Source organism: Aedes aegypti, chromosome 3, assembly GCF_002204515.2.
Source record: "Aedes aegypti strain LVP_AGWG chromosome 3, AaegL5.0 Primary Assembly, whole genome shotgun sequence".
Classification (NCBI taxonomy): domain Eukaryota; kingdom Metazoa; phylum Arthropoda; class Insecta; order Diptera; family Culicidae; genus Aedes; species Aedes aegypti.
Window position 1 is genome coordinate 193,271,161 of NC_035109.1, and position 14,504 is coordinate 193,285,664.

A 14,504-nucleotide genomic window follows, 5' to 3' on the forward strand; every position below is an offset into this window, starting at 1 on the left:
AAAAAGTGAATGTCAAACAAGATCACAAGTGTCAAGGTTTATATTCGAAACCATTTTTAAAATTGAAGTTTAAAAATGTTATAGCCGTTATTTGAGCTGGAAAACTTGCTAAAGTAGTTGCAATAACATGCTCTTTCGTATTATTAAATAAAAACAAGAATTCATTAAACATTTTAGGACCTAATTATGACGATACATTCTGGATTGTTGAACTTAGTCAACTTGGGGTTCAACGAAAGCTTCTGGAAGGTGATTTTCACTCAACGGGAGCAGTCCAACAGCACCAACAACAACGGCTGTGTCACCAACAGCTTATATAAGGCTCCATTCACATATTTCATAACGCTAAAGGGGGTGGGTGGGTGTCTTTAAGATGTTACAACTCATGCAAAATCTGAAATATATTCATACAAAATGCGTTACGAGGGGGTGGGTGGGTGTCGAAAATGGTCATTTTTGGCGTTATGAAATTTGTGAACAAACCCTAAATACTTAAAAAACGCGTTTTTGAATATTGTTTAATGTGTATGCAGAAACTATTACAATAATATTTTTAATAAAAACAGTACAACTTGTATTTGTATGATTGTAACAATTTTATTTCGTTTTATCGATATAATTATTGAAAATCGTCAAAGAAAAGTAAAATAAAGTACCCATATTTGGGTAATTTTCCAATAATTTTGCTAATAATCATTTTCCCGTTTATGGGTTTTGGGAGTTTACTTATTTATGGGTAGAACCCACTTTACCCATAAAATGAGTGTGTGTACTTTTCATCGATTATGGGTTAACTTTACCCATATTTGGGTAGACTGTTCTTACACGCAAAAAAATTGTGCGGTAAAAACTACCATTTTAGGGGGTTAACTTAAGCGCTCGCACCGGCAATTTTCAGCAGACCAGAAATGCGCTTGATTTTACCATGTCTGTAGTTGGAATCAGATTGTTGTAAATTATTTCTGTCAAATGTACCAGTAATGCGGTGGGGTGTACCGTAGTATAGTAAATTGGTCTGAATTTTCATGGTAGTTTTAAGAATGGGCGTAGTCAGCTAAAATAGTTATTTTTACCACAGAATTTTTTCCCGTGTAGCGTGTAGATCACGAATTAGGTATTTACACGGAGACGGAATTCAACTCAATTTTGGGTTGTTTCAACGCAAATCCGTAGTTGAGCCCAATAACTCAATTTTGGCTAATTTTCCAAGGTCCCCACTAGGTAGTTTGGCTTTAATTCCATTAGAAAAATAAACTCAATTCTGGGTTGATTTAACGCAAAATTGAGTTCTTTCGACCCAAACATGAGAAAAGTTGCATTTACCCAAATTTGACTTATTGGGCCAAAGTACCCCCATTGGGTAGATGCAGCTCACTCTATTTTTGACAACATTCGTGTGGGAGAAAGAGAAAACCGAGAGATTTTGGGTTGAAACTATAATCGATATACTTAATTTTGGGTACACGCAAACAAATTTTGTTGTATAATCTACCGAATCCATGGTAGAATTAAGAACTGCACCAACGATTTTCAACCGACTACAAAAATCTGTTAAGTTTGCTATAATCTGGTGAAAATCACTGAGCAATGCAGTAAATTTGACTATGTCCATAGTAGCATCCACTACAGAGCATTGTATTTCAATCCGTGACACCCACCGTACAACACAGTGTGGTCAAAAGTATGATGCTAAACTTCTCAAATCAAGAATGTTTCTAGTCAAAAATACTACAACTCTGGTTAAATCAACAGAAGAAATTTTCTTGTGTAGTGATGTTGACTATGTTTTGGTAGAGTTAACAGATTAATGTAGTCGGTTGAAAATCGTTGGTGCAGTTCTTAATTTTACCATGGATTCAGTAGTTTCTACAATAAAATTCATTTCAGTGTAAAGTAAACTCAAAAATTAGGTAAAAATATTTCTCCGTGTAATATTTAAAAGCAAACAACTTGTATACGGACCAACTATGGTTGCAAAACTGGTATAAAACGATGACTGAATACATCCCTGGAATTGCTTTATTTGATGTTTGTAAACAACATCGTGGGATCGAAGTTGATTTAATTTCTCTGAAACTTTAAGCTAAAACATAAATTTTAAATGTTCAAAAGTGCATAGTTTACTCTGTAGTATTGTTGATGTAATGGAGTTTCTCACTGGGGGAGGTCAAAAGAACACTGTTCGAGCGGCATGCAAAAAGTGCGGATACGCCGGTCACTTGACGTATCAGTGCCGTAATTATCTGAAGGTAAGCTATCACTGAGGCAAAAATCTCGCATGATTTTCATAAGATCACACTAATGAACGCGTTTTTGATTATTTTTTTGTTGGTTCATAAGACACTTGTGTATTTCATTCGACGAGATTGAGATTCATAAGACAAGTGTAATTTTTTCATAACAATCAATTGTCAATGTCATAAGAACGCTTATGAATCCCATTGCTCATCATTGCGAAGAACCACGTGAGGCAAATTTTCTCATTTCACTATCAGAAATTCAATATGGCTTCCGAAATGGACGTGTTTGCTGATTTGTCGCTGGCTGACTCCGTTTCTAATGGTAAATATTTTCTATTTATCATCAATTCCGCTGTAACTAACACTTTCTTTCGAACAGATTAAGGAATTGGATTCAAACAAAAAAGATTTGTGAATGAAAATTCGATACAATATGTATGACGCGTAAGAAATCACAAACCCCCCCTCATCCATTAATCCTCCCCTAACGTAAAGCTGCAACAATTCAGGCGTTCTTCACAACTTTTCTTTTATCTCCCTGGCCACGATCACAGGGTTTGACGGTGCCAAAGTAGAAGGTGCACCATAATAATACCCGTCTGTGAAACATATCACCTTCCCAATACTTTGGCACACCTCCAACGGTTCATGATTTAGGGTGCCGGTACCAATGGTTGTAATGTACCAGTAGATTGGACTATGGAATAAAACGTACATTTTTCGATAAAAACGGCATGCGCTATTTTTGGTGGATAGATCGCCTCTAGTTTAGTTGATGTGCCAAATTTCAGCTTTTTATTTTATCAAAAAGTCATATAAATAATAAAGTTTACGTAAAAAATTGGCTCCCTTGCACCAATAGTTGCCGTCCTGTTCCAGTAATGGATCAACGGTTGGAAGCAGTTTTTAAAATGGATGTATAAAAATGAAGAAAAGTCCCAGAGATGATCTTTATGATTCATTCGAAAGATATTAGTTGTTGTTCCGAGGGAAAAATGTTAAACCAATGTAAAAATTTATCATTTTGTTAAAAATTCCTTGTATCGTTCCCGAACGTCTACTACTGGAGCACTAGCGCAACTACTGGAACACGTGTACCAATAGTGGCTCAAGCGATTTTATGTTGAAAAAATAGTTTTATCACTCTTTTTATATTTTTCCCATATAATAGAGCTTGAAATCTTTCTGTTGACGCCAAAAGATCTCTGTTAGGGCTTTTCGTTATTTTGTTATGATTTTTATAGCTTAGGTAGTCCACTAATGGCACCGGCACCCTATCATGAAACGGCTGCATTCAGGCGGAGGATCTGTTAATATGTTTCGGCATATTATCAGGTCCTCTTCGAACGGAGGGACCGCCAGGGCTCATTAGTTACTTATAAACCAGTGCTGGTTGTTGATGGTTCAGTTCGTTTACCACGAGCTGTAGCATCCTTTGTACTAATCAGTAATGGTTGTTAAGTTTCGAAGCTAACGTGTGATCAATCGTGTTATAATGCAACATAAGAATGGGTGTTTGATGGAACTGTGCGTTACACTCGTCGTTATTAAATTTAGTGATTGTGTTGGTGCTAATAGTGATTTTATAATTAAATCTATAGTGATGAAAATTTGAAAATTAAGGTGAAGTGATTCTGATAGTTTTGTTAAAAATATAATAATAATGATGTGAACTCTACTAATTTAATAATGGCCATAATACATTGTGCAATCATTTTTCTGAATATAAACATAATTGCCTAGTTCTTCAAACGTGCATGATAAAAGTATAATACATAATGACAGCGAGTGCAGAAGAATGGATCGAATTGATTTTTTTAATGTAACTTTCTTGATCATAGTGCTAAATCGTAGTTTGAATAGTAATGACTCTACAGCAACAAAAATAATGATACATTTAAATTGAATATTTTTAAATTACTTAGTAATGCTAACAGATGGTAATGCTAACAGATTTATATGAAAATGGTGTGATGTGAAAAGTGATATAATAGAAAGTATATCTGAAGTGTATTACGAAAGTTGATGAGTGATAATCGATGATATACGTGATAGTGTCGAAAATAAAAGTGACGATAGTGAGTGATGAAATGAAATGGGGAATGAAGACCTTTTAATAAAACTATTTCGTTCTTCACTTTAACCACTCTAGTAGCATTTCAGGCCTTATCATAGTTTGATAGTATTTTGAACTACTAGACTGTAAAACTACGGCAAGGGCTGATTGCTGCTAGCGTACACAGTGACCATTTGAGCAACATTGCTTAGGAACGTCTGTGTGATGAACGCAATAGAGGCTTATAAAAGCAAATGCTGGGAAGGAGCTTAGGGCAGATTAAGAGTGCCAGTACTACCCCTATCGCTACCGACAAAAAAAAAAAAAAAAAACAATTCAGGCGTTCTTCACAACTTTTCTTTTATCTGTTTTAATGTTTCGCTGCTATGATATACTTTTTTGCGTTCAAAATAGATTAGCCAACTAGAGAAAATCGAATTTTCATCCATTTTGTCGTATCGCAAATCGATTCTAATGCTTACAGTAAAGTGCTTTGATCGAATTGCGGCGTGACAAAATGGATGAAAATTTGATTTTCCCAATTTGGTTAACCTATTTTTCAACGCGGATTAGTATTATTCATTCATTGAAATTTATAATCTAAAGCTCAAATTACACAAGACAGTCTTATGGAACCAAGAATGGTTCAGAACGTAATTCATAAGACTATCTATGGATTTTGTTATCAAGTCAATGATGGTTCATAAGATCATCTTACGAAATTCCTTCGAGGTGTATTATGGAAACAACATCTGCCGAAAACCATACAATGGTCTTATGAATTTCAAAGATTTTTCTTGTGTCGTAATTCCATAAGCAAATCTTATGACATTCTTACGTTTGCTTTCCTCAGTGTATGGAAGGTAAAAAAACTGTTAGAAATACAGTCGACTCTCCACAACTCGATGTTCTATATCTCGATGGTTTTTTGGTCCCTTCAAATTTCCATACATCGTGCTCTCCATAAGTCGATATTTCTATAACTCGATATCTCCACTAGTCGATGTCATTTGAGAGGGAAATTTCTCTCCATAACTCGATATTTATTTTAAAATTTTTCTTCTATTTGGGGAAACGTGGTCTGATTCTGGTTTGGAGATGAAAAAATACTTGCAAGTTCTAATAAAAGTTAAAAAAACATGTCAAAATAATGTGATTTTTCGAGCATTTCGAAAAAAGTTTCCAAACAATAGTTTGTAGAGTACAATCAACAAAATAATACAGTACTGACCCGGTTTTGTCAGCTCCCGATTTTGTCTGCCCCCGATTTTGTCAGCTTTTTGACCCGATTTTGTCAGCCTATTTTAAATTTGTCAAAAAAATGTAATCGTCATGTTTTACAACGTTTACATTAAAGTTAATGATGATGTTTGATGTCATGCACGCATGGGCGTAGCCAGAGGAGGCAATGGCACTGCCTTTTATTAAAAGTGAAAAAAATCGATATTACCAATATAAGGAAGGGGGGAGCCCCTGATAAAAAAAAAACTGGCTACGTCCATGTCCATTGCCCTCTTAAAAATCCATGTAACCATGAAACACGTTAAAAATTTGAAAAACAGGAACAAAATAAAATGACCCGATTTTGTCAGCCTAAAATTCATCGAGGGGCTGACAAAATCGGGTCCTTACTGTATTACTTTCTTGCAGAGGTGATCATTTATGTAATAGAAATACAGAATTTTTTTCTTTGCACATTGTGCGGTAAAAACTACAATTTTAGGAGGTTAACTCAAGCGCTCGCACCGGCAATTTTCAGCAGACCAGAAATGCGTTTGATTTTACCATGTCTGTAGTCGAAATCAGATTGTTGTAAATTATTTCTGTCAAACGTACCAGTAATGTGGTAGGACGTACCGTAAACATAGTAAGTTGGTCTGAAATTCCATGGTAGTTTCAAGAATGGGCGTAGTCAGCTAAAATAGTAATTTTAACCACGGAATATTTTTCCGTGTACATTCTATAACTCCGTAATTCTATAAGTCGATGGTCCCTTGAATATCGAGTTATGGGGAGTCGACTGTAAATAATAAATTAACCTAAACAGTGATGTACTATGAATCATGTGGAATACCATTAAAGTAAAAAACAGACATCTTTACATAAACATAAACAGTCACCCCACAATTATGGTTCAATTAAGGGTCATTTTTCAGAATAAAAAAAAACGTTAAAAATCATAAATAGTAACGTTGTACAAAACAAAATTCCCTACCGGGCACTGCACAATATAGTTGATTTTGGGAATACACCTCAAAACTCACGATTATTTACCAAAATGTGTCGATTTCTATCGAAATTTCAAACGTCGCACAGATGTGGATCAGTGGGAGAGGAGGTTCTGTATTATGGATAAAATCTACTCATATTATGGATCAGAACACTATAACAGCAATTTATCTTAGAGGTAAACGAATGATGTGTTAGTGAAAGCATACGTTTTGGCGTTTCTTTCGGAATCGTCTTATCTTTGATTCATGACTGTGGTATGGTTTTCAATGCCCCACAATGCATCAACGCTTCTAGGCATATGGGTGGCATTTTATTTCCTATGGACGTGGTTGTGGTTAAGCAAGTTATAATTTATTGCGATGCTGTAATGCTGTAAAAATATGCATTTAAAAACTTTAGACACTATCATGTTATCTCGCATCAGATCCGGTATTATGGTCACGAAAGACAGGTTAACAAAATTGAATTTGTGATCTTCCGTAACTGAAGACATATGGCACCTACTATAAATGGAGAAAACGGAAAACTCATATATGAGTATTTTTTTAACTTATTTTTGAGTTTGTTTTGCATAGAGCCAAAAATATGAAACAGTACTTACCTTTTTGAATGTTTGTCAATGCAAAATTTAGTTGGTGATTTTTTCTGCTGTTTATTAGTTTGGAAATGTAGCTCAAAGATTTATAACGAAACAAAATACACTTTTTAGCAATGAGAAAGTCACGCCGAACGAACTCAGCACTGCTGGCCTGTTGCCAAATCATTCCATTTTATTTACGCTAATCTCTCATATAAATGATCACTAGTTTACTACGGGACGAGCTGTTATTGTATTGACTTCGCAGCACCAATCTGGAGTTCGCCGGTTGGACTTCCGAACAGGCTTTCCAAATGTACAGCCACGACACGACAGCAGCAGAAAATACCGAACCGACAGTCCCTATGTGTTGGCTGTATTGGAACAGTCGCTGGCTAACGAACTCAGCTGACAGCATTTGTGATCATGCCGTAGCGAGCCGAACGGGCTGTTTCACATTACAGCCACCGAACGGCAGTAACAGTCTTCGGCTACTCGAGCCAACTGTCGCGAAAATGCTGTCATGAAACTTGAAATTCACGCTAAACATTTTACACATAAGATTACAATATTGTACACAAGTGTGATTATGAACGTTACTTAAGTAGCATGATTTGAAAAGCATTTATAATATGATCATTTTTAACACTATGTTCGTCTTGTGAGTGCATAGTCTAGTGAAAGCATGGCAAACGTTTTGAAGATTCAAAAAAATAAGTGTGAAACAGTTTAAGCGTGACGTATTACATTGCCCGAAATACAGAACACGAGAGGCTCCGACTGCATATTCATTTTGCCAGTGTGACGCTCGGGTGTACGAGACAAGTTATGAATGAACAACCGAGCTTGTCATCGGCAAACGAACACACAACAAGCAATGGACTAATGCATGAGTTCACTATTTTGACGTTTGAGCGGTGCCAAGTTCACGCGTTTCCATGGTCACATAAATAACACGGCACCGCTCAAACGTCAAATAGTGAACTTGTGCATTGGTCCATAGGCCAGGGGAAGTGGTTCACCTAGAGTGAATTTATAGCAGAGAAAAAGTCGATTTTGTATGGAATTTGACAGGAAAATGAATGACAAGTTCATCCACTTCTCCTGGCCTATGAACTTATCCACGGTCTTCTTTTATCCTCGACTTTCTTTTTCTTTTCTACTCTAAATGCGGGCAATGTTTACATTAAATGACATCCGGACAACGAATGTTCACAGGATGAACACGAAGTGGATGAATGCACAACGAAATCGTTCATTTTTTGTAAACACGGCCCGCAGTAATGGTTTTCTTCCCGCTGCATAGACGGACCTGTCACATGAAAAGGCCTATGTGATCGAACTGTCGTGTGCTGTACAAGACGGCATCGTTGCATGTCGCATGACCACCTCATGAACTAATTTACAATGACGTCATGCTGCTTCTGCACCTTTTACTGCGGGCCGTGTTTACAAAAAATTAACGATTTCCTTGCACTTCATGTTCATCCGGTGAACATTCGTCGTCCGGATGTCATTTTATGTAAACATTGCCCGCATTTAGAGCAGAAAAGAAAAAGAAAGTTAATGATAAAAGAAGACCGTGGATAAGTCCATAGGCTAGGGGAAGTGGTTCACCTAGCATGAATGAGGGATGAACTTATCGCTGAGAAAAAGTAGATTTTGTATGAAATTTGACAAGTATTTGAATGACAGATTCATCCTTGTTCATCCACTTCTCCTAGCCTATAGGCCAGGGGAAGTGGTTCACCCAGAGTGAATTTATAGCAGAGAAAAAGTAGATTTTGTATGAAAATTGACAGGAAAATGATTGACAAGTTCATCCACTTCTCCTGGCCTATGGTAGGCTGTCATAGATAGTTCATTCAAAAGGCTGTCGGGGGAAGCAGTTGATGACAGCCGTCGAAATACTGTTCTGAGGCGGTACATTTGGGAAGCCTGCTTCCGAAGCGAAGTTTTGAACGAACTCACTGTCATTGCCAGGCCCATGACAACCATATATCGATACACTATGTTCTTCGTAGCCAGGATGTTCCGGGCGATAAGTGAATATCGCCCACTGTCAGTTGTAAGAACTGTGAAAATAAAGACCATTGTTTTGTTTAATTGTTTGCTATGGTTTAATTATCAATTTTTGATATTGTTAAATGAGCTAATTATGTGCCAAAAAGTTGAAGCACATTAAACATTTCGATGGTTTTGGAAGGAGAGCAAACATTAAAAGGCATCCTGCAAGCAATCAGTGATTTGATTGCGACACTTGCTCGAGTATGGATCATAACCCAGGTAACCAATAAGCCGTATATTGGGCCAAAATGTTGATTTACGGCTGATATAATGCCAATAAGCCGTTAAATAGCACTATATGAGCCGTATAAATGGGATTGGGCCCGATATACGGCTTATGGTTACCTGGGAAACATTAAGGGGGCAGGATCCGTCATTGATTTCGAAATTTTCAAAAGCAGTTTTTTCGTTCAAAATCAAGAAAATTTACAGGAAAATATGTTCACTGAATTCTGTTCCCCTACCGAAACACAGTGAACACATTTTCATCGAATAGTTTTTAGTTTTGAACAGAAAAACTGCTTTTCAAGTTTCGATGATGATGATGATTACGATGACGGAGCGTTGATCGTTAAGGATAAGTAGCCCGTCATTCGTTTTGGCAACAATGATGACTTTTCAGCTTGAATTTCAAAGTGATAAAACTCAGTCTTGATAGTTTACATTGACTTTGAAAAGTATCACTGTACGTGCTAACATGCATAAAGTATGCTGATACTTTTTCAGCTGTATCAGTGCAAAACTAACTGATTTTCTTTGATTCCAAATCGTGAGATGAATTAGCAACAATCATCAACGACGCGAACAAATTTCAATGACGGCCTACTTCGCCTTAAACAAAACTTCGCATTCTGATTACACTCTCGATTCAAATTATCCGAAAATGAGTAAACACATGGAGATGTTGACTACGCTAAAAGTCCTAAAAGTCGTCCCGTGCCATGTACCTGGTCATTGCTCTGCCGGCTCGGCTTTTATCTCGACTGTTTTTGAAAACAGTTCAACGTCGACGGAAGAAGTTTCACTACAACGGAGGATTTGTCAGTTCGAGCGCGCCAAAATCCTTCCGATAGGCCAGGAGAAGTGGATGAACTTGTCATTCATTTTCCTGTCAATTTTCATACAAAATCTACTTTTTCTCTGCTATAAATTCACTCTGGGTGAACCACTTCTTCTGGCCTATGTGTTGGCGGTGCTTAAGGTGACACGGGAGACCGTGTTATTTTCCCTATCTTTCGTCTCACTCTAACAATTATCATCAAAACTTTGTGGAAGCAAACTCGAGTTTTAGTGAACCGATGAAGCTGAGAATTTATTGGGTTGTGCACTACATATATAGAATCATAATCAAGTGATACATTTTCGCATCGATATATAAAGTGGTTCTTGGGATTTGCTTCTTGAAATGGATAGGGTGATTATGATGACGTCCTGTGCGGCCTTAAGGTGCAACTATGAGCCATTTTACGAGACGTTTCGGAACAGCTGATCGCCGCAACGGCGTCAATTGACAGGAGACCTGGGATTAAATCCAGCGTGATTTTCAATAACGCCTCATCTTACCAAACGAGGACATGGAGAAAATGACAAAAATGAGATCCAAAAGTGTTCGTTACTGCAACATTACACCTAGTTATTGTATCAGCTACCTCTTTGTTACCCATATTGCACATAAAAAAGCACTTTTGTGATCAGAAATATTTTAATAATTTTTCTCCATTTAAGTTTTCGCCTGGATGAAAAGCTACGCTAGAAATGCGCACAGTCATCAACCATCATCATCGCGAAAACTGACGCCGATGATTGAAAAATCCCAGGTCACCTGTCATTTGACCAGGCTTCGTAAAATGGCTTATTTGCTATCCATAAATGATGATCAATTTTGTAGTTTTGGGGATGTGATAGGGTAACCAATATATTTTGGACCCCTATATATTTTGGACCCTCTGGGCCGTCTTCCTGCAAATTTCCCAGTTTGAATCGAAAGACAAACTCAGTTCGCATGCCATTTGGAAAGATAGGGCTATTCTGTACTTGCATCAACCGTTTGTACATGGAAAATGTGTTTATTTTATCTGAAAATAATTTAATTTAATCGGTTCATCCATGCAACCGTTACAACACGTTACACACAGAAATTGAAGTCGTCTGAAATTTTTCAAATGTAAACAAAAACTGTTTTCAAATTTCTGAACTAAAAGCGTAGAGTTTCTTTGGTTTTCCATTGTCAATCGATTGATTAGACTACGGGGAAGCATATTATACAACCAGTGTCGTGGACTTTGTCGCCAAACGATAAAAAATGCCGGGGGTCCAAAATATATACTTTGAGGGTCCAAAATGTATTGGTATGTAATGTAATTCAACTATTTTCGATGTTTTGTGGTTTTTCCATGACCGTATGGGCATTTTTATCTCATAGAGGAAGTTTTTCTCTACATTTTAGCATACAGCGGGGATTCGCTGGTTGGAACACGACTGCCTTCCATCTAGCGAATCCGACCCGTTAATTGGAACGACTGACAGCTGGTGAAAATGCTCCATACTAACGCATCTGGAGAGCAAATCGTCACAAAACGCGCATATAAATATGCATTAGTTCTATATATGGAGACTTCAATGCGACAGTACTCAGACGTCAAAGACATTTTCTGTTGACATTTGAGTGCTCTTTAGTTGAAATATTTTCCAACCAGCGAACATCCAACCATCGAGTCATTCCATGTAGCGGACCCCCAACGAGCGAAGCCCCACTGTATTCTTTGACTTGGTTACGCTGTACAATTAATTAATTGGAACAAAAAACTAAAATCACTTCCTTAGGGGGTCCAAAATACGACCGTTACCCTATCGGTTCTACCGGACAGAGATGAACTGAAAGTGTTGTTAGCAAGCATATGATCCGATAGATCACCGAATGACCGATATGATATAAAACAGAAATATTAGCTGTGTTCAATGACTTTGATCGAACTTGCTCGGGGTTGGTTGTACTAGCTCGTATTTTTTGTCAACAAATAACTGTCAAAGCTACTTCGAGCAACTCCAAGCTGCTTTCTCAATGAACGCTCTTTTTACTATTTTTACTAATTTACCGGAATTCCACGTGAAAAAAAATTCGTGCACTTAACAATCCGTATCGCTTCGGAATTTTGCTTTTTTTCTCAATGTTTACGTTTTTAAACGTCAAAAACACGAGCTACTGCGAGCTGGTTGAACTAGCTCGGACTCTAGCTTCCAACCTGTTTCGAGTGACTCGGAGTTGGTTGGACTCGGCTCAATGAACACAAACCCGAGCGACTCGAAGTAGGTTGGAGTGGCTCAATGAACACCAAAAGCTGACTCGCAAGTGGTTGCAACCAAGTTCGAGCAGCTCGTTGAACACAGCTATTTTCTTTTCAACGATAGTTTGAACATAGATTGTTCATGGATGCCACGATGAGTCTATCGTGTGTTATCTCAAGTTCGTTGGTAAAGAAGAGGAAAATGAGCAAATTTCTTTTTCTGAATTTTATCGGGATGCACAATATGAATTGAAATATCAGTGTTTACCCACCTTAAGGTGATTATAAAACGAAGCCAAACTTTGAATTTTCAAGAGCACAAGACTGGAGAATCTGTCAACAGTTCGCGTTGAAAATCAATCAAAATGCTTGCTTGCTGGTGGTGATCAATGGGATAAATTTTCAACGCGGAGCGCTGTTTGGTTCTCAAGCCTTGTGCTCTTAAGAAATTGAGGTGTGGCTTCATTATATAATCACCTTAAAATCATTTTTTTTAATAGAGAATAGAGAAATACGCCAGCTTCACCACGCTTCACATTTTTTACAGTAGGAACACTACACACTATAGTTTATGAACAGTTAAAAAAATCCGTGGATCTAGTTCCTAGGACTTCTCATTGTAACAGAAAATTCTGAAAGTACTAAAACATTAGTAATTTTCCTTCAGATCGATGAAACCCGCCAAACCATTGTACCCGAAGAAAAAAAATCCAGCAGTGAATCTCCCGAGCTGAACTACTTGACTCCATTGCAAGAACTCAGACGCCAAGAAGAGCAGGAAGAGAGCGCTCGAGCGGAAAAACGTGCCGAGAAGGAGCGCAGGAAGGCTGCCAAAAAACTGAAGAAAAAATTGAAACGCAAACATTCAACATCCACTTCATCCAGCGAGGACTCCGAGGCGGAACGTCGACATCATAAAAAGTCTTCTAAGAAGCATAAAAAAGAAAAGCAGAAAAAAACCAAAAGCAAGAAGAAGAAATCTCGGAGATCTTATTCCAGCAGTAGTGATTGATTCTTATGACATATTTAAGGTTGTTTTCTTAAATAAAAAGTAAGTATGTAATTCTGAGGCAGACTTGTAATTTTCCTCTGATCTTTTGACTTGTTATCCCAAAACATGTAACAGAACAACTATAAAGCCGACACAAATATTTTCCCGGCATTTGGTTAACAAATTGAACAAATATCCAAAATATTAAAATAAAATCACCAAGTTTTCTGAGACATTTTTAAAGGGTATTCAGACTTTGATAAATATTTTCCGAGCTGTGGAAAATTTGGCCAAAAACTTTTGAGAAACGGGAAGACAAAAAAATTAAATGGTTTTTGTATGGCACATTTAAACTCTAGAATAAATCATCGGATTTACGTTTTATTCAATTGTTTTGCAAAAATAAGATTGGTGTTTATTTTACAGAACAAAACTGGACTTATGTCGGGCGCCATTTGAAAAAAAACATAGACAAGCGAACGAAATACTTCTTCTTTTTTGGCATTACATCCTAACTGGGACAGAGCCTGCTTCTCAGCTTAGTGTACTTATGATCACTTCCACAGATGTCAACTGATAGCTTTCTTTGGCAAAGTTGCCATTGTTAAATTCGTAAATCGAGTGACAAGTACGATGATACTTTATGCCCTGGGAAGTCAAGGAAATTTCCATTACGAAAATATCCTGGACTGGCCGAACTCAGACACCTTCAACATGAATTTGCTTTGTAGCCGCCGACTCTAACCACTCGACTAAGGAAGGCTCCTAAGACCGTTAGGCCGTAAGACGTAATGTGCGGAAATAAAAGAGGGAGCAACGGACGAATGCAAAGTAATCGAAAGGTGGAAGCAGTACTTCGATGAACACCTGAATGGCGCTGAGAAATGTCTACGTCAGTACTGCGATAATGAAAACCTACCAGCTCACTGTTTAAGGGAGGTTGAAGATGCCATTTAATAGCTCAAAAACAATAAACTGATGTCATAAAGATGGTCCTGGCGGTTGAGGAAGGTCCCGAAATCGCGATACATATTTTCAAAACAAAACTCTTAACGTT

The 14,504-nt window shown here is 37.4% G+C and overlaps 1 protein-coding gene across 1 annotated transcript; it reads left to right on the forward strand.

Moving 5' to 3' along the window:
- The first annotated feature begins 1,957 nt into the window (after positions 1-1,957).
- Positions 1,958-13,538, forward strand: LOC23687702 (protein SREK1IP1). Its single transcript, XM_011495173.2, has 2 exons — positions 1,958-2,249; positions 13,124-13,538. Exons 1-2 carry the CDS (start codon positions 2,145-2,147, stop codon positions 13,466-13,468), a joined length of 450 nt encoding a protein of 149 aa, XP_011493475.2. The 5' UTR covers positions 1,958-2,144; the 3' UTR covers positions 13,469-13,538.
- The last annotated feature ends 966 nt before the right edge of the window (positions 13,539-14,504 follow it).

Coding starts and splice junctions, on each gene's coding strand:
- LOC23687702 (XM_011495173.2), top strand. CDS start 2,145: ATGGAGTTTCTCACTGGGGGAGGTCAAAAGAACACTGTTCGAGCGGCA. Junction 2,250..13,123: donor AGTGCCGTAATTATCTGAAG/GTAAGCTATCAC, acceptor ATTTTCCTTCAG/ATCGATGAAACCCGCCAAAC.